At 45.9% G+C, this 22,443-nt stretch overlaps 2 protein-coding genes across 6 annotated transcripts in view; both read left to right on the top strand.

Annotated features, from left to right (window-relative positions):
* LOC115535444 (major histocompatibility complex class I-related gene protein) overlaps positions 1 to 22,443 on the top strand; it is a 142,320-nt gene that overhangs the window by 15,144 nt on the left and 104,733 nt on the right. For 2 of the 5 annotated variants that reach the window (XM_030346655.1, XM_030346657.1), the window contains exons 2-7: positions 10,505 to 10,771; positions 11,988 to 12,266; positions 14,987 to 15,286; positions 15,678 to 15,779; positions 16,026 to 16,052; positions 21,276 to 21,278. In XM_030346655.1, the coding sequence (XP_030202515.1) occupies positions 10,505 to 10,771; positions 11,988 to 12,266; positions 14,987 to 15,286; positions 15,678 to 15,779; positions 16,026 to 16,052; positions 21,276 to 21,278 (978 nt within the window). Of the gene's footprint in view, positions 1 to 3,125; positions 3,272 to 10,504; positions 10,772 to 11,987; positions 12,267 to 14,986; positions 15,287 to 15,677; positions 15,780 to 16,025; positions 16,053 to 21,275; positions 21,279 to 22,443 lie in introns of those variants that run through there. The other 3 variants (XM_030346656.1, XM_030346658.1, XM_030346659.1) reach the window with 2 other exon arrangements.
* Positions 1 to 22,443, top strand: part of LOC115535437 (major histocompatibility complex class I-related gene protein-like) — a 100,584-nt gene that overhangs the window by 39,669 nt on the left and 38,472 nt on the right. The gene's annotated exons all lie outside the window — the stretch shown is intronic.

The raw sequence follows: 22,443 nt of genomic DNA, 5'->3' as shown, positions 1-22,443 counted from the left end.
TAAGAATTGTAAATCAATAGATCGCTGTATTTGTGATAGATTTGATTTAGGGCGCACTCACACTAGCTCCTAAATCAACGTGGTCAAGTCCACTTCACACCTGTACCGTGCTCAAGTCCGCTTCACACCTGTACCGTGCTCAAGTCTAGATTGTTTGGCTAGTGTGAGCATGCCAACTGTACTCAAGTACAGTTCAAATCCGTGACCCGTGCAGTGCACACTTCGGAGAGGTGTGCTCATGCCACGGTACAGATGCTAATTGGGCGACATGCGCACACGCACGGCTACGCAACCTGAGCTGGATGACGTTTAGTCCATGTGACCCTTCTTTCCCATTGAACAATAAACTTGACGGCAAGCGGTTCACGAGTGGGTTCACGTTGGTGCGATAGTGAAGTTGAGTTTTTGATTAAAAATCCCCCGTTCGTCACGGCATGTGCTTTTTTTGGTTCACTGGAGAAGGCGGGGCTGCGCACGGAGTTTAGACCTCTTTAGAATAATTTGCATACTCCTGAATGTTACAATTTTTTTATGAATGAAGACAACCGCATGCAAGAATAAGTTCATATCTGAGTGTAGGCTACAAACGCGATTAACTATATACAAGTGCAAAAACGCCAACATCTTCTTTATTTTGCTGAACACGCAAAAAAAGATCTTTATATTTCTTTCCCGACAAAAGCCTTGTAAGGATTTTTTCTCTGCGTCTCTCTCGTAGATCGCACCATCTTTCAACGTCCTTGTATAATGTGACTGCACCTTCTCTAACATGAAAAGCAGGTCGGGGTTTTCACTTTCTCTCCAGTTAGAACTGCTCATGATCATATCACCCCCCAAGGGAGGACCTTTTTTTTGTATTCCTAAATGTATTTTTACCAAAGAATCTGGAATTAGATTTAATATTTATGTATGATTATATTTTTAATCATCCAAATGTAAATTCCCTGTACTCGTTTTCTAGTACGTAGGCTACTTTGTGTAGTGCAAGATGAATGTTTAAATGTGGTGCATTTTAAGTGTTTAGACAGGTATTGTGTTAGTGTGGCTTTTTAGCAGTTGGACTGCTTCATATTATTTTGTGTATTTTTTTTTTTTAGTGAGCAGGTTAACATGCTTGCTTTCTAACTGTATCTGCGTTAGCCCTCGCCATGTTGCGTCCTGCACTGCGACGTTCAATTCCATGTAGGCCTACATTTCCTTTGTGTTATGCGTTTGTTGATGGGATTATCAACGGATTATCAACTTTTTTTTTTTTTTTGTCTTAAACACTTGACAGAAACAATAAATGTCCAGTGCCAACGCCATGCAGTCCCCCATCGTCTGAGTTAGACACAACGCAGGCAAGGCCGCCTTAATGCACGGGCTTACCTGGGCTGAAGCGTTATAGGGCCTACGACGATCAGGATCCAGTCACAACATTCCTAAAAGCTGTTGTGTGTTAAGCTGCACACTCAATAAAAGTTATTCAAATGTTAAAACGGTTTGTAAACCTAAGAAAAAGCTGTGATCCCAAGGAAACGGTGGATAAGAAGAGAGCCACCAGGATCAGTAGCCTACATGATCAAATTGGAGGAAAACTTTGAGACCCCTATGTGTAGTAGAGGTATTTGGGTATGGGGCAGAGGTCGATTCATGGGAAGGGACTTCGGGGTCGGTACCGTTTGCAGCAGGTCTAAACCATGGTCCATGGTCTCAACGAGTCGCGTTTTTATCACTGAGACAGAACGTGGACATTTAAGATGTCAATGGGTGGATTGTTTTTTAACACAAACGGCTCGTATAGACAGACAAGAGTCGTGGCTTTAAACACAGTGTGGCAACCCCGATCCAACAGGGGGGGTCGAAACATGCCAGCTCCGCGGACAGGTAGTCCGAGGGAGGTATGTGCCGTTCAGCGCGGCGGCGCATCAAGCGCACCCGGGCAATCACGGACATTGGGATCACCTGGGGGAGGGAGACGGCAGAGGCCTCTTAAGGACCGAGCGCGCACCAGACGGGAGAGACAGCCAAGTCGGAGAGACGCAGTAGGGGGAGAACGCACCAACCCGTACTATGGCGAGTGGATAGTGCCAAACCTATGGCACTATCCACTCGCCATACCCCGTACTAACGCCAATACGCTTCCCCCCAGGACTGAGCGCCGTCCACGCAGCCAGACAAGAGCCAAAGACGGACCCTTTTTACCCCATAAGAGGAAGTTGTCTTTTGTTTGACCTTTCTTGCATGTGAGGTGAACGAATAAAAACCGTTGACCCGCAACCCTGTTTGGAGCGTCTCCTATAAATTCCCAGCCGCAGACGATCGGGGTTGCCGATCGTAACGTGTATTTGTGAAAGGCATGTTTTATGACGTTTTTATTAAGTTTGTTTGCATTCTATACAAAGTGAATGGAGCGCTGTGGCGCTGTTTATTGCTTTCCCCCACGATGGCCACCATAGAACGAGCAGTGGGCGCGTTTGGCCGGTGCATGGGCGTGTTTGACACGAGCAATGGCATATGGCTCCGGCTGCAAATATACCTACCTGGCTGCTCCTTCAGCAGCAGACCACAAAATGGAGGCTCACTGCGCTCTCTTAAAGGGGTGTGGCACATCGACAGTGTTTGTGTATGAGTCCTTGCGTGTCGGTGTATGAGAGCATGTGTGTACGTGTTTATTTTTTTGTGTGTGTGTGCATTTGTGTGTTGGTCAATTTGCGCTCATGAAGACAAACAGAAAACCAATATTAATCCTGAAAGTAGAATATACTTTAACTGGTCCACTTCAACCATTAGCACTTAAAGACGTATTACTGTAGGCCTACTGCTAGACCATAGGAATGATATATTATTGACGGGGGTAGCGGTAGGATATATACTAGTTAGTCTGACACATATTTATATGAGCGATATAAGTTATGCTATTTGGACCAGGAAATAAAAATAATTTCACAGGATTTTAATGGTGTGTGTGTGTGTGTGTGTGTGTGTGTGTGTGTGTGTGTGTGTGTGTGTGTGTGTGTGTGTGTGTGTGTGTGTGTGTGTGTGTGTTTTGTCTGTCTGCATAAGACATCAGATATTAGGAGGACGCTAATGTTTCAGGTAGTTTCACTTGCCGTTCTCCGGCCCCTCCCTCTTCCTCCTTATCTTGTTCGCTGGTTTCCTGGTCAGTCCGTCCGATGTTGGAGACGGAGTCACGACTCTGTGGATAATCTCCTCGAGCTGTACTTCTAAATACATATGAAGGCGTTAACAGGGCTGCTGCTGTTGGTCTTTGGTCGCGTTGTGTCCTCAGGTAAGACTGACTCAAGTTATTACTTTTCAAAACTCTCTTTCCAAAACGTTCGTTTGTGATACCTGAAGAGACGATGCTAAGATTCCCTAATTTGGTTGAAAAGCACTTGATTATCCTCACTAAATAAATCCAAATGATTATATTTTACTGTGAATATTTAAACTAATATAAGAACATTTATTTTAGGTTAAAAGTGTGAAAACGAAACCAACATTGGTTTGGGGACGTCGTTAATTGTGCAATCTATTATCAGAGACAAACATTCAACTTTAGTTTGGAGGGAATCCGAGGTCTATTTTGAATCTACTTTTAATCCTAATTATTATATTTACTGTTACACCTTTCCTGTTCCTTGGCTCTCAGACCGTAGTCGGGGAGCACAGGGGAGACGTTCCCTCCAGGGCCGATGTCCTTTTGGGGGTAGCTAGCCCCAGGCTAACGTTACTTAGCAGCCCAAAAACACAACCGGTGTAAGTACCATTTCGGCTCGGCTTCCAGATCGGCTCGGGGTCTTTCGTCTGCTGATTACGTTACACAATATCATTGGCTGTACGCTTGAATGGGCGTACATTGTGATTGGCTGTACGTCGGACAGATGTGATTGGCTGTTTTGTGCTGTAGCTCTGGCTGTAGTCATAGCAACCACGAGGCAAAAGCGAGCACATGTGTGAGCGCGAGTAGGTCTATGGGTGTGTTCGAAACCGCATACTTGCTTACTACGCTTACTAACTATGACGTCAAATTGAGTAAGCATAACGTAGTAAGCGAGTTTTAGGTAAGCGAGTAGTATCCGAATGTCTTCTACTTCCGGAAAGATTTTGTGTAAGCATCGCTAGCTTACTAGACGTACTCAACTGCCCCAGAATGCACTGCGTCTATTCAAAACAACAGTGGAAGCAATGGCGCTAAACGGGGAGCCGCAGCAGCAGAGCCCACAGCCATACCGATGTAATTGTTTAATAAATGTTTTTAACACATCACCGCAAATCCTTAGGTTGAAGATGTACTGCGACGTTAAATGTGACGTTTATATATTTATTTATAATATTTATTAACGGCGCCCGGCCGGTAGGTTATTGACACGTCATTTGATTCACGTCATCTGAGGTGGTTAAGTAAGGACGGTCTTCTGAACGTCGATTACTCAAATGGATTACTCAATCGTTATTTAAGGATTCGAGAAGTAAGCCAAATATTTAGTAGGTAGTAAGCAGTAAGCAAGTAGGTGGTTTCGAACACACCCTATGTCTAGTTTCGGTTTGTGTTGCCAGATTGGGCCGTTTTTCCAGCCTAACGTGATTCAAAGTAGCCAAATCGGGCTGAAAATGTGCCCAATCTGGCAACACGGACGGCTTATCTTAACAGCCAAGATGATTCCGAGGGATGTTTTGTTTTTAGAAGAAAACTATCCATACAGATAGGTTGGGAATGGTCTATGTTCAAAATGAAAGATCATTACAGGCTCTTTAATTTAAGCCATAAAAAACATTATTGCTGTAGATAGCGTATTGTGTGACGTAATCAGCAGACGGCGGACCCCGAGCCGACCCCGAGCCTAGCGGCGTGGCAGCGTTCCGCGCCGCGCCACCCAACTACTCTTCGAGCCAATGTTCTATTCCCTAGCGTCGCCGCCCCTGAAAAAGCGCTTTTTAAAAGCTGGTTTGTACATCCCGGGTCCCGTAGGCACCTCTATATTATCTACTCCTCACCACTGGATGTCGCCCTCTTTCGTTTGTGACAAAACTATTCTGAGAGAATGGACGATGAGAGACTGGTCGTCGAGGTGGAAAAGTATCTCGAATTATATGACCGAAGTTCCCGTCATTATAAAGACAACGCCAAAAAGGACATTGCCTGGCGAGCCATAGCTCTGGATATTGGCTCTTCAGGTGAGAAATCAACAATGGTGGACTAAGTACCCAAACCATAATGGGAAATAGACAAAATCAAGTCGCATATAATCACACCATGTAGGTAGAAACCAGATTACTTGTAATATATATATTTTTATTTAAGGCAAGGCAACTTCATTTATATAGCACTTTTCATGCATGAAGCAGACTCAAAGTGCTTCACATAGAAACATTCTCGTACAATAAAATAGATAAGTAAAAGAAAACACAGGCAAAGCTCAAAAATGCATTGTCATGTATTAATTGTCTCTCTGGTATCAGATCATGTATTAACAGTCTCTCTGGATTTAAGGAAAAATAACATTAAGTATCTCGAGCACTCAAATAAAATACACTGGCTACTGAATCCAGCACAGCAATAACATCACTGTATTTATCCAGAGGGATAAAAAAAAGTAGATATATATATATATGCAAAAGAGTATACCAGAGAGGGATAATAACTAGATTATAGGTCATCATATAGGCTGCACCATATGGTTCTGCCATTGCACACTTAGTGGTGAATTTAAATACATGTAAATGTGTGGCTATGTTAAGGCTATATAGATGGATAGATAGATAGATAGATAGATACTGTATTGGTCCCAATGGGGATCAATAAACCATCCAGGAGCTCAATACAATAAATACACACCATAACAATTGGCCTTAAAAGGTGACTGCACTATACTAAAAAGGCTTAATAGAAGGTCCTGCAGTTATTGAGATTGTTGATGCAGTAGATGAATAATTGCAAAATATAAAATAAATAAGAAATGACAGTAAATAAAACGATAAAGTGCCCTGCAAACTAAATTGATCTGATGCTTGAAAACATACTTTCACTGCGCAGATTATACATTTTTCAAATTATTCAGCCAAAAAGATGGAAAATAAATAAACTAGGCTACAATAGGCTACTCACCCATTGCGTTCCGTCTCTTTGCTGCGGTTGATTGCCAGGTGACCTCCTGATTTTATACTGCAGCGCGGCCGTCGCGCCGCCTCCTGTTGGTGCTAGGGGCATGCTTTTGACGCGCGTAAAATACGCGCCGCGCCGCTGCGGCGCCGGTGTGTGAAGGCCTTTAAGCCTTGATTCCACCGGAGGCGTACGCACCGCGGGACGGCTGCGCCGCGGTCACCGCTGCTGATCGCTTCCACTCTAATCAATGTTACCATTTCCACCGGGCGCGCCGCGGAACATTTCAGCAGCGTCCCAGGAGCGGCGTGGCGCGCCGCGGCGCTATCTTTCCGTCCAATTCTATTTTTGCCGCGAGCCGCTGCTAAACCGCGTCAATTTCGACAGAGCAGGTCGAGCCGGGCAGGAAGTGAAAAGTAAAAGCCATAGAGCATCCGGTCAATTTTCTAAATAAAACACAATACTCAGCTCATGTAACTTCACATCAACATTGCGTCATGACCGGTGGCACCATGGCTGTTTCCCAAAGTGAAGGCTGCAGCCTTGCTAGGACGCGTCCTTGCTAGTCGCGTCCTATGGAGATGAGACTAGAGTGCTAGCTCGAGTGCTTCCTAGCGTTTGTAACGTTCAGACTTTGGAACGACTTGGTAGTGTGGAAGCGCTTCCGCTTCCGCTTTTTAATACTGCGTGTCCGCTTGTAAACACATGTGCGCTTATGAATAAAACATGGCAGCAATCAAGCTGATCGATATTTATTTGACTTTTGTCTGTTATGAATGCGGTCATGTCTCCTTCGCATGGAGCCTCTTTGGGGAAGTCACAAAAGCTTTGTTGCGGTTGATCGAATCGTCTTTATTAAAAGGAAAATCCATTCAATTTTTATAAAACTAAGTGAAATTGTCTGAGAACTTAATTCATGCATCACATTTACAGTACGGTTGATTACTATTATGCAGGGGGAAAAAGACAAAGAAAGAGATGATAAACATTTATTTATTTGGATATATTATTTAACTGATCTGATTCATTCATTCATATATTCCTACAATCTACCAGTGCTTTGAACACATACGTATATCATATAAAATACAATTATATACGTTCATTCAAAATTACAAACATGCAAATGATCGGTTGTGCATTAATTTTACAACATTGGATAGTGGCACTATCCCTTCCACCGGTAAACAAATGTTTGTGCGCCACCCTAAGGCGCACAAAAGCCTCTGTTTGCTGGGCTGACCCTAAAAAAAACGAATCAACACAAACATAAATAGGTATACATAAATAATGTAATCTTGTAAGCGAGTAAATTGACAGTGGTGACAGTGGTGTTTAACACCAGCTACGTCCATGCAAAATATAGCAACGTATCATTAAGTTGCAAAAACGTTTGAAAAGTGGCACAGGTCTTTAGGCTTGATTATTTGCATTAACATGATGAATCTATAAAAAGCAATACGGCACAAAATATTTCTGAAAACTAATATAACTTCACTTCATTTGAACGTGTACTGCTCTGCCATTTTCGAGAACCCGCCCAGTGAACGCAGAGGATTGTGGGTAGTTTTGGCTCGTCTAGGATGCAGCGATGCATCCTTGAAAAATCTCGGAATTCTCAAAAACAAAGGACGCAAAAATGGCGCGGCTTTCGAGTGTCCTCAACATTGGAACAGTGCTTGTCGGCGTTCTATGACGTAGCGTCCTTAAAAGGGCGGCCGTTGAGCATGCTTCCTTGACATTGGGAAACAGCCACTCTCCGTACTCAACGGCAGCCATCTTAGCTACGTAGCGGAAGAGGCGGAGCCAGGCTGAGCCAAAGTCGGCGCATTTTCCACATAGGGCTGGGCGATATGACGATATATATCGTGTGGTGATATCAAAATGTCTATCGTTTCATATTATCCTCTATCGTCATATCGTTTTGTCGCAAATCACACTCTTTACGGTAATATTTTACGTTATTTGGACGACGCTTTACATTCTTCCGCACGGCACTTGAACGCAACACAAACAAACATGGTGGAGAGTGAACGGGACAATTCTGAATAGGAGAAGGACTCCCACGACCAGCCAAGACAAAGTGAGCTCGTACCTAAAAGAGGGGCTACGAAATAGGTCTTTCCATGTGGTCACTTTATATAAACTACTGTAATTTTTTTTTTGTTTGGCATAGGTGATTTGGAACGCAACAACAGCTGTTCGCTTTCACGGGGAAAAACTAAGGGCTAAGGAACCTACTTAGGCCTACTAATTAACTTTCAAAAGCTATTAAATCTTCAACAAAATATGTAGATACTGTCAAAATCGGTTCCAGGGAGTATATAGGGATTATTTATGTTGTTTTTGATGGTGTTTTTTTCTGGAATGAGTATTCGAATATTCGCTCGGAAAAACCAACGAGTATTCGAAGCCTGAAAAATGGCATTTGGGCCTCTCGTGTGTGTAGCATCACGTGACCATTGACATGTGGTTCAATGATGGAGGGATCTTAGAGGGTCGGCAACATGGACGACGAGAGACTCATTGTCGAAGTTCAGCAACATGAAGTCATTTATGTACCAAATCATCCTTTTTATAAGGAAAATGTCAGAAAGGACAAAGCGTGGCATTTAATTGCAATACTTTTGGGAGTGGAAGGTGAGTACATTAGGTTTAGGATTATCGCGTGATCTCGTGATCTCGCGTGAATACGGCTGGCTCGCAAGGCAGCGCTACGCTGCCGTTACGCGCCCGGTAGAAATGGACACAGGGCAGAGGACGCGGCCGTTCCACGGCGCAGCCGTTCCACGGCGCAGTCGTTCTGCGGCGCGTACGCGTCCGGTGGAATCCCGGTGTAACTAGCCAAGTTTACATGGACACATCTGTTCCGCATAGATTTCTATGCGGAACAGAAAATGATCATGTCCTCATTCGGAATACAATTATGTTATATATATATATATATATATATATATTAATGCATTTGCCTAGGGGTAGCCTTCTAATATATCTAAATCCTATTAAATATTGGCAGTGTTGGGGTGGCTGGGAAATGTAGGCTACTACTTACATTTACTGCTTAAATATAGGCCCATCATCACATGTTGAATATAGCTGTTGAATTAGGTAGAGCAGGCAAAACAGCACAATTTATTTGATTTCAATTAAACATTAGTTTACCTGTTTGAACTATATTTTTGTACTTCATCTTCATTTGCTGCCAAGTCCTCTTGGGGCAACTCGGGGTTGCGTAAATTGAAAACTTGTTCAGCTATTTCCTCTCTCGCTGCCGCGGCGGTATTGCTTTTTTTTGTTTAAAGGGGTAACTGCTCGGCATACCCGTTCATCAGAATTTCCAATTCCGTGGGAGAAAGTAAGTGGATCTACGCTTTTGGTCCATGTTTGATCATGTTATCAGAGATCCATTGATGATGGCTCTTCATAGTCAACAGGCACGCCCTCAACCCAGAGTGAACATACTCAGAGTTGATTAACCCAACGCTGATCACTGTTCTGAAACCGAAAACCCAGAGTTGCTTTTCAACCCTGAACTCTGAGTCAACCAACTCAGAGTGCAGGATTAAACTCAGAGTATGTTAAACCAGCTACCTGAAACAGGCCTCAGTTTTGTTCAAACTAAAGGCTCCTACATTACCTGGACGGCCAGGGGGCGGAGCCATGGGATAGGGGATAGGGGGCGGGGCCATAGGACAGGGGGTGCCACAGAGCAGGGGGAGGGGCCATGGGCCTTTCTGTCTAGAGGGATGAACAGTATTAACCTGTCTGTCGTAACCTGTCTGTATGTCTATAGTGATGTACAGCTACCTGTCAGTCTGTCTGTCTGTCTACAGTGATGTACCGTATTAACCTGTCTATCTGTCTGTCTACAGTGATGTACCGTATTAACCTGTCTGTCTGTCTGTCTACAGTGATGTACCGTATTAACCTGTCTGACTGTCTGTCTGTCTGTCTGTCTGTCTGTCTGTCTGTCTGTCTGTCTTTCTACAGTGATGTACCGTATTAACCTGTCTGTCTGTCTGTCTACAGTGATGTACCGTATTAACCTGTCTGTCTGTCTACACTGATGTACCATATTAACCTGTCTGTCTGTCTGTCTACAGTGATGTACCGTATTAACCTGTCTGTCTGTCTGTCTACAGTGATGTACCGTATTAACCTGTCTGTCTGTCTGTCTACAGTGATGTACCGTATTAACCTGTCTGTCTGTCTGTCTACAGTGATGTACCGTATTAACCTGTCTGTCTGTCTGTCTACAGTGATGTACCGTATTAACCTGTCTGTCTGTCTGTCTACAGTGATGAACCGTATTAACCTGTCTGTCTGTCTGTCTACAGTGATGTACCGTATTAACCTGTCTGTCCGTCTGTTTGTCTACAGTGATGTACCGTATTAACCTGTCTGTCTGTCTGTCTACAGTGCTTCACTCTCTGCATTATTCCTACACGGGGTCGTCTGGACTCCCAACCGTCCCAGAGTTTGTTGCTGTTGGGATGGTGGATGGAGTTCAGTTTTACTACTATGACAGCAACACCCAGAGAACAGTCCTCAAACAGGACTGGATGGAGCAGGTCATCAGAGATCACCCCGACTACCTGGAGAGGAGCATTGGACTCTCTCTGGGTTCCCAGCAGAGCTTCAAAACCAACATTGGGATTCTGATGAAGCGCTTTAACCAGACAGGAGGTACGTTTATATCTACTGTCTGACCTCTCACATGGAGATATCCATCATTCAACCCCAGGATAAAGATTCACCATACTCCTAAACACACACACACACACACACACACACACACACACACACACACACACACACACACACACACACACACACACACACACACACACACACACACACACACACACACACACACACACACACACACACACACACACACAGCGCGCGTGCGTGTCCTTGCCTGAAGGTGGTGGTGGCTTCACCCAGGCCGAACTCACAGTGAACACTGAATACAGTGTATAATTAGAGTAGCAGTACCCAGTGTAGCAGTACTCACTGTAGCAGTACTCAGTGTAGCAATACTCTGTAGAAGTACTCAGTGTAGTAGCAGTACTCTGTGTAGCAGTACTCAGTGTAGCAGTACTCAGTGTAGTAGTACTCAGTTGTAGCAGTACTCAGTTGTAGCAGTACTCAGTGTAGCAGTACTCAGTGTAGCAGTACTCTGTAGCAGTACTCGGTGTAGCAGTGCTCGGTGTAGCAGTGCTCGGTGTAGCAGTGCTCGGTGTAGCAGTGCTCGGTGTAGCAGTGCTCGGTGTAGCAGTGCTCGGTGTAGCAGTGCTCGGTGTAGCAGTGCTCGGTGTAGCAGTGCTCGGTGTAGCAGTGCTCAGTGTAGCAGTGCTCAGTGTAGCAGTGCTCAGTGTAGCAGTGCTCAGTGTAGCAGTGCTCAGTGTAGCAGTGCTCAGTGTAGCAGTGCTCAGTGTAGCAGTGCTCAGTGTAGCAGTGCTCAGTGTCGCAGTACTCGGTGTCGCAGTGCTCGGTGTCGCAGTACTCGGTGTAGCAGTGCTCAGTGTCGCAGTACTCAGTGTCGCAGTGCTCAGTGTAGCAGTACTCAGTGTAGTAGTATTTGTATGTAGGGTAGTGTAGGGGTGTGTTCTGAAGAGGCTCCGTGTCAAACGGCCCGCGGGTCACCTGAGGCAGAGGCACATCCGTCCAAATACTCTGGCTGCTCTTATTCTCTGTGGTTTCATTTATTTATCATAATGAGTTATCTTATAGTAATGCTTATATGGTTTGTGTTGTGACGTCTGTGTGTATTTAATGTTAATGAAGAATCTCTCTCTCTCTCTCTCTCTCTCTCTCTCTCTCTCTCTCTCTCTCTCTCTCTCTCTCTCTCTCTCTCTCTCTCTCTCTCTCTCTCTCTCTCTCTCTCTCTCTCTCTCAGGTGCCCACGTATATCAGGAGATGTATGGTTGTGAGTGGGATGATGAGGATGGTATTACTGATGGTTACGACCATCATGGTTATGATGGAGAGGACTTCCTATCGTTGGACCTGAAGACCCTGACCTGGGTTGCTCCAGTACGTCAGGCTATCACCACCAAACGGACATGGGATCAATATAGAGGTTATAATGAACAGCAGAAGAACTACTACACCAAGGAGTGTGTTGATTGGCTGAAGAAGTACCTGGTCTATGGGAGGAGGACTCTGCAGAGAACAGGTAGAGTCACATGACCTGGTGGGCGTTGACAGACTGACGTCTCTGAGTCCCTGATCCCTCTCTCCCTCCCCCCTCTTTCTCTCCCTCTCCCCCCTCCCCTCTCACTTTCTCCCTCCTCCCTCTCTCTCTCTCCCCCCATCACTATCTCTCCCCTTCCCCTCTCTCTGACCACAATATATAAACTAAGTCCTATCTCAATGCTTTATGGTTAGTTTAATATACATCTATTGATGCACTTAGACACATCATCTGTGATGGAACCTAGGGTCATTGGGTGTTTCGGGTCTCGCAACATCATACACCCTCAACCAGGCGACCCAGCCGGGATTGATCAAGTCCCAACTTGTGTCTAAGTAGCATGTACCCACGGATCGCCCCTCTTGATCCACAGCCATCTAGAGGCCTTCTCAGCTGCTTCTGTGGTGGTCTTGATGGCCTTTCTCTGACGTGCACCTGTGACTCCAAGCATGCTGTATGCTTTGCAGAGAGATCGCGCTGCAAAACCTCTACAGCCCACCTCTATTGGCACACACCGGGCACGCCACCCCCGTCTGCGGCACTCCTCCACTAAGTTGGCATACTTGGCACGCTTCCTCTCATTGGCCTCTTCCATGCGCTCCTCCCAGGGAACTGTCAGCTCCAGTAGGACCACCTGTTTGGTTGAATCTGAGAACAGAACTATGTCTGGTCTCAGGGTGGTTTCCACGATGTGCTCTGGGAATCTGAGCTGCTTCCCCAGGTCGGCCTTCATCTGCCAGTCCGGTGCGGTTCCAAGGAGTCCCGCTGCCCCCCTTGGCTTGGGCTTAGGCTTCTCCCCTGCTCGAATGAAAGCAATCGCCTGCCTTGCTGGTCGGAGAGGCTTGTTCTGGGTGATGCTGGTGAAGATGGTTTCTGCTATCGCCTTCAGCACCTGGTCGTGGCGCCAAGTGTAGCGTCCTTCTCCCAGGGCTTTGGAGCAACAGCTGAGGATGTGCTCTAGCGTTCCCCTTCTGAGGCACAAAGGAAATGATGGTGCGTCAACCTTGCCCCAGCAGAAGAGGTTGGATGGGCTGGGCAAGACGTCATAGACGGACGCAATCAGGAACTTGATCCGGTAAGGCTCAGCTTGCCAAAGCTCAGACCAGGAGATCTTGCGGTCCACTGCCTGTTCCCATCTCGTCCATGCGCCTTGCTGTCGCATCCCCACCATCTGGCTAGCACGCAGTTCCTCCACGCCAGTTCTCACTTCCTCTTGGACCAATCGGCGTCTGTCTTTGCCCAGGGCTTTGTCGTAGCGTGTGGTTGCAACGCTACCAAGCCCTGCTCGTCCAGATGCCACTGGGCCGACCAGCACGCTGTGACGCAAGCGTGACTCCGCCTGCTCGACTGCTTCCTGCGCCCTCCACTTCCTTCCAGTCCTGACTTCGATGCCAGCCTGGGAGACCTTTGGATAACTGGATTCCCTGTACTGCAGCACCTCTCTTGCACGGGTTACCATGAACTCCTCATTCAGGCTGCTAATGGGGAGCTTCAGTTTGTTGTTGTGCCCGTATAGAGCGATGCTACTCAGGCTTCGTGGCAGGCCCAGCCATCTACGAAGGTAACGGCTGATCCTCCTCTCGAAGCCCTGTACTGTTGTTATTGGGAACTCGTACACAAGCAGGGGCCACAGAATCCTGGGGAGAACACCATGCTGGTAAATCCAGGCCTTAAATTTACCAGGCAGACCCGACTTGTCCACTGCTGTCAGCCACGCCTCCAGCTCCCGATTTGTGGCCTTGATGGATGCAGCGTCCTTCAGGGTGCAATCAAAGGTCTTTCCGAGGCTCTTGATGGGTTTCTCGGTGACTGATGGAATCTGGGTGCCGTCCAGAGAGAAGCGGAACTTGTCGGTCACTTTCCCTCTCTTGAGCACCAGGGACCTAGATTTTGCAGGCTTGAAACACATCCGAGCCCAGGTGATGATCTTCTCCAAGCCCTGAAGGATCCATCGGCACCCCGGCACTGACGTCGTTGTTACTGTCAGGTCGTCCATAAAGGCTCTGATGGGGGGCTGGCGGACTCCAGACTTGGTGAGCGGACCTCTGCACTCGACTTCTGCTGACTTGACCAGCATGTTCATGGCCAAGGCAAAGAGAATCACTGAAATAGTGCATCCAGTGATGATCCCTTTCTCCAGCCGATGCCACTCAGAAGTGACTGTCCCAGAGGTGACTCTCAGCTTGAAACTCTTGTAATAGTCCAAGATAAGGTCCCTAATTTTACCTGGGACATGGTGCCGGTCCAGTGCTGTTTCCACTAGCTTATGAGGAATGGATCCATAAGCGTTGGTGAGATCGAGCCACAGCACTGCTAGGTCTCCTTTCCCTTCTCTTGCCTCTCTGATCAACTGTGTGACCACACCTGTATGTTCGAGGCATCCATGGAAGAATATGAAATATAGAATATATTACATGACAAGAAATTAGAAAAAAGTGCTAAAAGATCTCTCTGTCTCTCTCTCTCCCTGTTCCCCCTCGCTCTCTCTCTCTCTCTCTCTCTCTCTCTCTCTCTCTCTCTCTCTCTCTCTCTCTCTCTCTCTCTCTCTCTCTCTCTCTCTCTCTCTCTCTCTCTCTCTCTCTCTCTCTCTCTCTCTCTCTCTCTCTCTCTCTCTCTCTCTCTCTCTCTCTCTCTCTCTCTCTCTCTCTCTCTCTCTCTCTCTCTCTCTCTCTCTCTCTCTTCCCCCCCCCCCCTCTCTCCAGAGCGTCCGCGGGTGTCTCTGCTCCAGAGGAGCCCCTCCTCCCCAGTGGTGTGCCATGCTACAGGCTTCTACCCTGACAGGGTGGTGGTGTTCTGGAGGAGAGACGGCCAGGAGCTCCATGAGCAGGTGGACCCCGGGGAGGTCCTCCCCAACCACGACGGGACCTTCCAGGTCAGCGTGGACCTCAACCTCAAGGCCGTCCCACAGGAGGACTGGGGGAGGTACGAGTGTGTGGTCCAGCTGAAAGGCATCAAGGACATCTCCACCCCCCTGGACCCCGCCCTCATCAGGACCAACTGGGGTAAGACTGGTGTTGGAGGGGATGGAGGTGGGGAACACATGTCTCACCACCTCCTCCTGACCTCATCACAACCACTGCCAGGTGTACCTGGACACTGCTGAAGCTACTGGGTAAACACACAGCTCTCAGGAGTAGCTCACTGCAGCAGAACAGGGTGGATTGTGGGTAAATGAGTTATATGAATAGGGCTAGGCTCAGATCAGTCCCTGAGTGACCCTGAGCTCAAGAACAGATTCTAGAGGAATAGTTACACTGACGTTGTGTTAGTCGTGTGTGTAGCATCACGTGACCGTTGACATGTGGTTCAATGATGCAGGGATGGATGGGAGAGGGTCTCTGTCCATCATCTATTATTACACACCTGATTTTAATTTCTTGATTTACCTTCAAGGCAAGAGTGGCCTCACCATCCCCATCATCATTGGGTCTCTTGTTCTCCTCCTCGCTGCTGCTGCTGCTGTTGTTGGAGTCCTTCTGTACAAGAAGCGGAACGGTGAGTGGATCAAACTCTCCAAGAGGACTGAGGCCTGATCTCCACCTGCTCTTACTTCCTGTCCCCTTCCTACGATCTGATTGGTTGTCTTCACACATTGGTGGTCTGGTAGTAGAAACCTCCACTTCTGAATGATGAACCTCCTCCAATGTCCACTGAGATGTTGTGGCATTAAGAATATGAAAGTATAATAACATCAGGATATTCACCACTGTTACAACACTAATCATTTCTCTTGATCCTTAGCTTCAGACCAGCGACACAAACCAGTTGGTGAGTAAATTGTGGTTTTACTGCAGTTCGGTTCTTCTGATTATTGCTACTACCAATAGTGTCTAGCTCACTGGACTATACAGCTCTGTAGATCTAGATACATCTAGCTCACTGGACTATACAGCTCTATAGATCTAGATACATCTAGCTCACTGGACTATACAGCTCTATAGATCTAGATACATCTAGCTCACTGGACTATACAGCTCTATAGATCTAGATACATTTAGCTCACTGGACTATACATCTCTATAGATCTAGATACATCTAGCTCACTGGACTATACAGCTCTATAGATCTGGAATCATCTAGCTCACTGGACTGTACAGCTCTATAGATCTAGATACATCTAGCTCATGACTTCACCTCCTCCCATTCAGATACTTCCCAGGTTCTGACACCAGCTCTGAGAACACTGAGGGGCAGAATCCGCTCCTGAGGCCCAACCTCTGACCACAGTCAGTACTTTACCACTTTACAATACTTATTCTATGTGTTTACCGTTATATTTATTAGCAGCCTACTTTATCACAGTGATAGTAATACTTTAACAGTTTTTTATCACTGTAATATATTAGCTGTCATATTTAACAGTACTTCATCACAGTAATATATTAAGAGTACATCATCACTGTGATAATGTGTGTGATAATGTTTAATGTTTAATCCTGACTTGTGCTTTCTTGCTGTTTAGGGTTAAAGGCCCACTATGCAACTTTGGGCATTTCTTGGCTGTTTTCTTGGTTTTGGCACGCACATTTCTCTACACAGCGCCCCCTAAAGCTTCGTAGTAGATATTTCACAACACTGTCGTAACAACTCGTTGACGTCCCTTCCCCATGCTCTTCTACGCGAGCCATGTGCATTTGTTTTCAGAGAAGCCGGCGAATGCGCGGAGCCATGTCCGAAATAGATGTTCATAAAGTGTAGGCAAGGTTATACATTTTTAAAATGGTGTATTTGCATTGCAATAAACATAAATCCATAATTTTTTATAGTTGACGGGGAGAATTTATACCCTAGGTTATAATTATTTTATCTTAGGTTGAACAGAACAATCAGTGTAAGAGGTTTGGCCAACATAATAATCGAAATAAACAAGAACCTGGATTCGGGGATTCAGTCTGTATCTGGGGGACGAGACATACGAACAGCAAAACACCCATGGAAACAAAGGTGTTTATATGGTTGCAACCAAGCAAGCTAGAAACAAACAGGGCTCACAACAAAACGGTCGAGAAAACAATTTTTACAGGGCTCAAAAAAATGGTTGAGCAAACACATGTGTACAGAGACTATCAGAATCAAGAATATTACGCAGACAAAGTTCACCCAAGGGTACTTTCAATTTCAAAAGCAACACGGCCGAGTCGGCGTCTGATTTGCAGTCTTCTTTTTCTTTCAGTTCACGCTATTCCTGAAAAGCTTGCCCAACGTTTACTCGTGTCTGGCCTCTCTGTCGGTCTGTCTCCCTTTTCTCTTCTTCTGTTCCTCCGACATTGGGTTTCTCTGTCTCTTTTTAGTCGGCTGATCTATGATGAATATAACCATCCATTAGTTACTTGTGTTTATATCGAGCCGGTTCCGTGTTTGTGGGTCTGTGCCGTAAAGCAATTCGTTACTGTAGTGACCATAGTAGTGACCCTTGCACAGAAGCATACGGCCGACATCTTTCTTTTTTCTGGGTGGAAATAGTAACATAGTTACGCAATTAAATGCGTTTATGGAAACATTTTTAGCGAGAAATGTGCATATTACTTTCAGAATGTTCGCTCGGTGAATGTGAAGGATGTTTGGTTTGATAGTTATGACGAAGAGTGAACGCTCCGTTCACTTGCATGGACAGAGTCTCTGGCTGCTAAGCAACCTCAACGTCTTGGCGGACTATTTCTCTGCTGATCAACACTACGAATGCTGGAAACACACCAGACACACCATGTGAAGTTATTTAACCCGATTATCGTTATTTATGAGTCCTTAGCCCAAGTGAAGGAGTTCAAGTACCTCGGGGTCTTGTTCGCGAGTGAGGGTACTATGGAGCGTGAGATTGGCCGGAGAATCAGAGCAGCGGGGGCGGTATTGCGTTCGCTTTACCGCACCGTTGTTACGAAAAGAGAGCTGAGCCGCAAGGCAAAGCTCTCGATCTACCGGTCGATCTTCGTTCCTATCCTCACCTATGGTCATGAGGGTTGGGTGATGACCGAAAGGATGAGATCGAGGGTAAAAGCGGCCGAGATGAGTTTTCTCAGAAGGGTGGCTGGCGTCTCGGGATAGGGTGAGAAGCTCAGTAATCCGTGAGGAACTCGGATTAGAGCCGCTGCTCCTTTACTTAGAAAGGAGTCAGCTGAGGTGGTTCGGGCATCTGGCAAGGATGCCTACTGGGCGCCTCCCTTTGGAGGTGTTTCAGGCACGTCCATTGGGGAGGAGACCTCGGGGAAGACCCAGGACTAGGTGGAGAGATTATATCTCAACACTGGCCTGGGAACGCCTCGGGATCCCCCCGTCAGAGCTGGTCAATGTGGCCCGGGAAAGGGAAGTCTGGAGCCCCCTGCTTGAGCTGCTCCCCCCGCGACCCGACCCCGGATAAACGGATGACGATGAGATGAGATCGTTATTTATATCCGAGATTATTCAATCTAACCCGATCTAAACTCTATCATGCACCCAAACACGGCGGCGTTTGGGTTTCCTACCTCGGACAACAATTGCCTCGCAACTGGCTGTTTATATCTAGCCGGTGCCATGTTTGGGGGTGTGTCTGTGCCGTAAAGCATTTTCGAAACTACAATCTGACTACATTTTCGAGGATACTTCCGCTGCGTCACATCCGGATTGTGTCGGTCCGAACAGATCAAGTTGCATATGCGCTTTTTCACTGGAGAGGCGACATGGGTAAATGACACACCCACCAATCAACCCAGAAATGGATGCAGAACCATCAGCATAACTCTCAACCTGCATACTTAATGTAATTTTGGCTAAAAAAGTTGCATAGTGGGCCTTTAAAGTTAAATCATGAAGAGGCTTCTCACATTCCTCTTCCTAAAGCAGGGTGGAGTGGATCGCTGTCATCTATAATCATCACAATCTGTTTGGGGACTTCAGCTAACTAAGGATGTTATATTTGCTTAATTACATTAACATTTATACTTTTTTTTGATAAAAAACATAAATCCGTAAGAAGTGTAAATCAATTAGATCTCTGTATTTGTGATCGATTAACTCAATGGATTAATCCTGCAATCTTTCACTGACCCTTGGAAACCATGGCAACGTGACCCCGCCATGATAGCCATTTTGTTTTGGGTCTAACTGCCTCATCTTATAAGATTTAAATTATGTTTGTTACGTCTGGGGTTTTTGTCTCCCTCCTGTTACTTTTCGCAGATCTACCCCTGATTTCAGTCACCACCCCACCTGTTCCTGATCGACAATCAAGCTTCCCCTCACCTGATATATAGGCCACGTTTATACGTAGCAGGGTATTTATAGAAACTAATATTTCCCCCCCGCCGTTTCAAAAATAACATTGTGCACACAACATCGTCTTCCAAAAAGTTGTCGTTTACATCAAAACACATAAATACGCCGTCGAGCGCCATTATAACTATGTCAAACCTATGGGCGGCAGTGTAGGGAGAAGGATAAAGCCAGGCAAGCCAATCAGAATCCTCAGAATCAACAACAACGAATAACACGAGCGTCTTCCTGTAACAAACAAACTGCAAACATAGGGCGCTCATATGACGTTACGCATTTCCTGGCGCATAATGTGACGCTTCAGAACCTAAAACCCTGTTTCTCCCCGTTGACACGACAACACAACCGGCGGTTTCAGAAATCTCCACTTTGGCCGGAGTTTTTAGAATAGATCGTTTCCTGTGATAAAAACAGCTTTTTCGTGTAAGTGAGAGGCCAAACCGTGTGGAAATATCTGCGTTTTCCCTTCATGTAAACGGGGCCTTAGTCCCCTTTGTGTTCAGTTTGGCGTGGCTGTTTTTGGGGAGCAAGTGAGGACAGGATACCCTGGGGTCTACATCTTGCATCACGTAGGTTTACCTGTTACAACCCTAGATTAGAGTGTGCACCACCAACTTTATTTATGGGTGCTTAGCACCTGTCAAGGGAGGGGGTGGGTTATTATTTCCTTTTGTTTCCTTTGGTGCCACTGTTAGTCCTCCTTGACCCCTGGGTTGCTTGTTTTTTTGTGTAAATAAATATTCTTTTATACCTGGTTTCGCGGTTTTGTGCCACTGCACCCTCACCCTACGTCTGTTGCCTTATGTTGCGCCCCTCTAATGAGTCACCACCAGGGGGCGGAACATAAATGGGGGCTCGTCCGGGATATTTGATCCATTTAAGCAACAGACTGATGAGTGTTGGTGTGCAGTGTGCACGTCAAATAGGCGGCTAGTTGTGTTAATTTAGTTAGGTTGGTTGTGTCATTTCTTTACCTCTGTAAATATGGCTGCTTTTGCTATTGAGGAGTTTCTTGGCGATCCTTCGGTTGAGCGTCTTGAGCATTGCAGGAAAGACGATCTGTTTGCCATTGCGGCACATTTTTGTGTTGGCTTTTCCAAAAGCATGGTGAAGGCTGAGCTGAAAGAAGCTGTTGTGCGTATGTTAGTGGACAAGAATGTGCTCATTACGGGTGACGGTGCATCTGTTGTTTCTTCCCCTTCCCCTCATTCTTACCCAGGGAAAGACCAAGTGGAGGTTGTAGGGGGTCAGTCAGTTATAGTAGGGGCCTCCGAGATAGAGTTTAGGCCTCCTCGTACAGTGCCCAAATTTACTCCACTCTCCCCTGGCAGAAGTGAGGATGCTCGCCTTAGGCTACGTCTAGCACGGTTGCAGTTCAAGGCACAGGAGAAGGAGAGAGATGCTGAATACAGTCATCGTTTGGCTGTTCGGAGAATGGAGCTGGAAATGGAGGCTGAGCTCTCCAACCGCCGGATGGTGAATGAGGTTAAAATAAAGCAACTAGAACTAGAGGCTGCTGCTAAAGCTGTGAGTCCTGCTCAACCTTCTTCCATGCCTGAGTTTTGAGGTGAGCAGGAATGTAGCTCTAGTACCTCAGTTTCGTGAGGTGGAGGTAGACTCTTCTTTCAGGGCTTTTGAGCGAGTAGCTACCTCTCTGGAATGGCCTACAGAGGTCTGGGCTATATTGCTCCAATGTAAGTTGACTGGGAAAGCCCAGGATATTGTATCCTCTCTCTAAGACAGCTTGTCTTATGAGGCTATCAAGACAGCTGTGCTTCGAGCCTACGAGCTAGTGCCAGAGGCCTATAGGCAGAAGTTTAGAGCTCACAAAAAGTTGACTTGCAAAACTTTTGTGGAGTTCACCCGTGAGAAAGAGACTTTGTTAAAGCGTTGGTGTAAAGCGAGTAACGTGTTGGATTTTAATTCTGTCTGAGTTGATGTTACTCGAAGAGTTCAAGAATAGCCTGTCTGACCGCTTAGTAACGTATCTCGATGAGCAAAAAGTTGCGACGTTAGCACAGGCTGCGGTGCTCGCTGACGAGTTTGTATTAACCCGTAAGCAAACGTTTGGTACTCCCCGAAATGATAGTCGAATTGTTTCTTCCCTTTGTTCAGACTCCACCTAAAACGCAGGCTAGTCCGCCCCGCCCGTTAGCTCGACACTACAATGAGGAACGGGAGGGTTACTATTGTCATCAGATGGGGTACATTAAGAATGACTGTTTTATGTTAAAACTAGTGCTGTCAGTTAAACGCGTTATTAACGGCGCTAACGCAGACCAATTTTAACGGCGTTAATATTTTTAACGCGCGATTAACGCAATTTATTTATTTATTTAAAAAAGAATTATTATTTTTATTTATTTTTATTTGGCTCAAAACAAAGAAGCAGTAGCCTGACTGCTATGTTCAAGGCAGTATGTTTGTATGCTCATACTTTAATTGCACTAGAGGCTTTTTTTTTTTATCGGCCTGTTTTGATCAGTATATGCCAATGTTGTTATCAATAAAAAAACATTTGCACAAGGCAAGCTGATGCACTCCTCCATGTTGATAAGAGCATTGAAATGAGAAAAATTAATGGGACAAAGAAATCAAGGGATACATAGCATAGAAAAAAGAATTGCGATTAATCGCGATTAATTGTGAGTTAACTATGACATTAATGTGATTAATCGTGATTAAATATTTTAATCGCTTGACGGCAGTAAAAACGCAAGCAGTCACAGCCAAATAAGCAACCAAAAGAGGTTGGTTTGGTCCAGACATTGATAGCTCCAACGTCAATGGTTCCGGACAAGTGTGATAAATGATAAATGTGATAAACTAGACCCCAGTTATGAACCATTCATGTTGAATGGTCTGGTTTCTCTCAGTGGCAGTGAGTTGGACAAGTGTCCAGTGCGCATAC

The sequence above is a fragment of the Gadus morhua genome, chromosome 22, assembly GCF_902167405.1.
Source record: "Gadus morhua chromosome 22, gadMor3.0, whole genome shotgun sequence".
NCBI classification, from domain to species: Eukaryota; Metazoa; Chordata; class Actinopteri; order Gadiformes; family Gadidae; genus Gadus; species Gadus morhua.
Note: the sequence above shows the minus strand (reverse complement) of the source record. Positions and strands in the feature narration are given on the sequence as shown.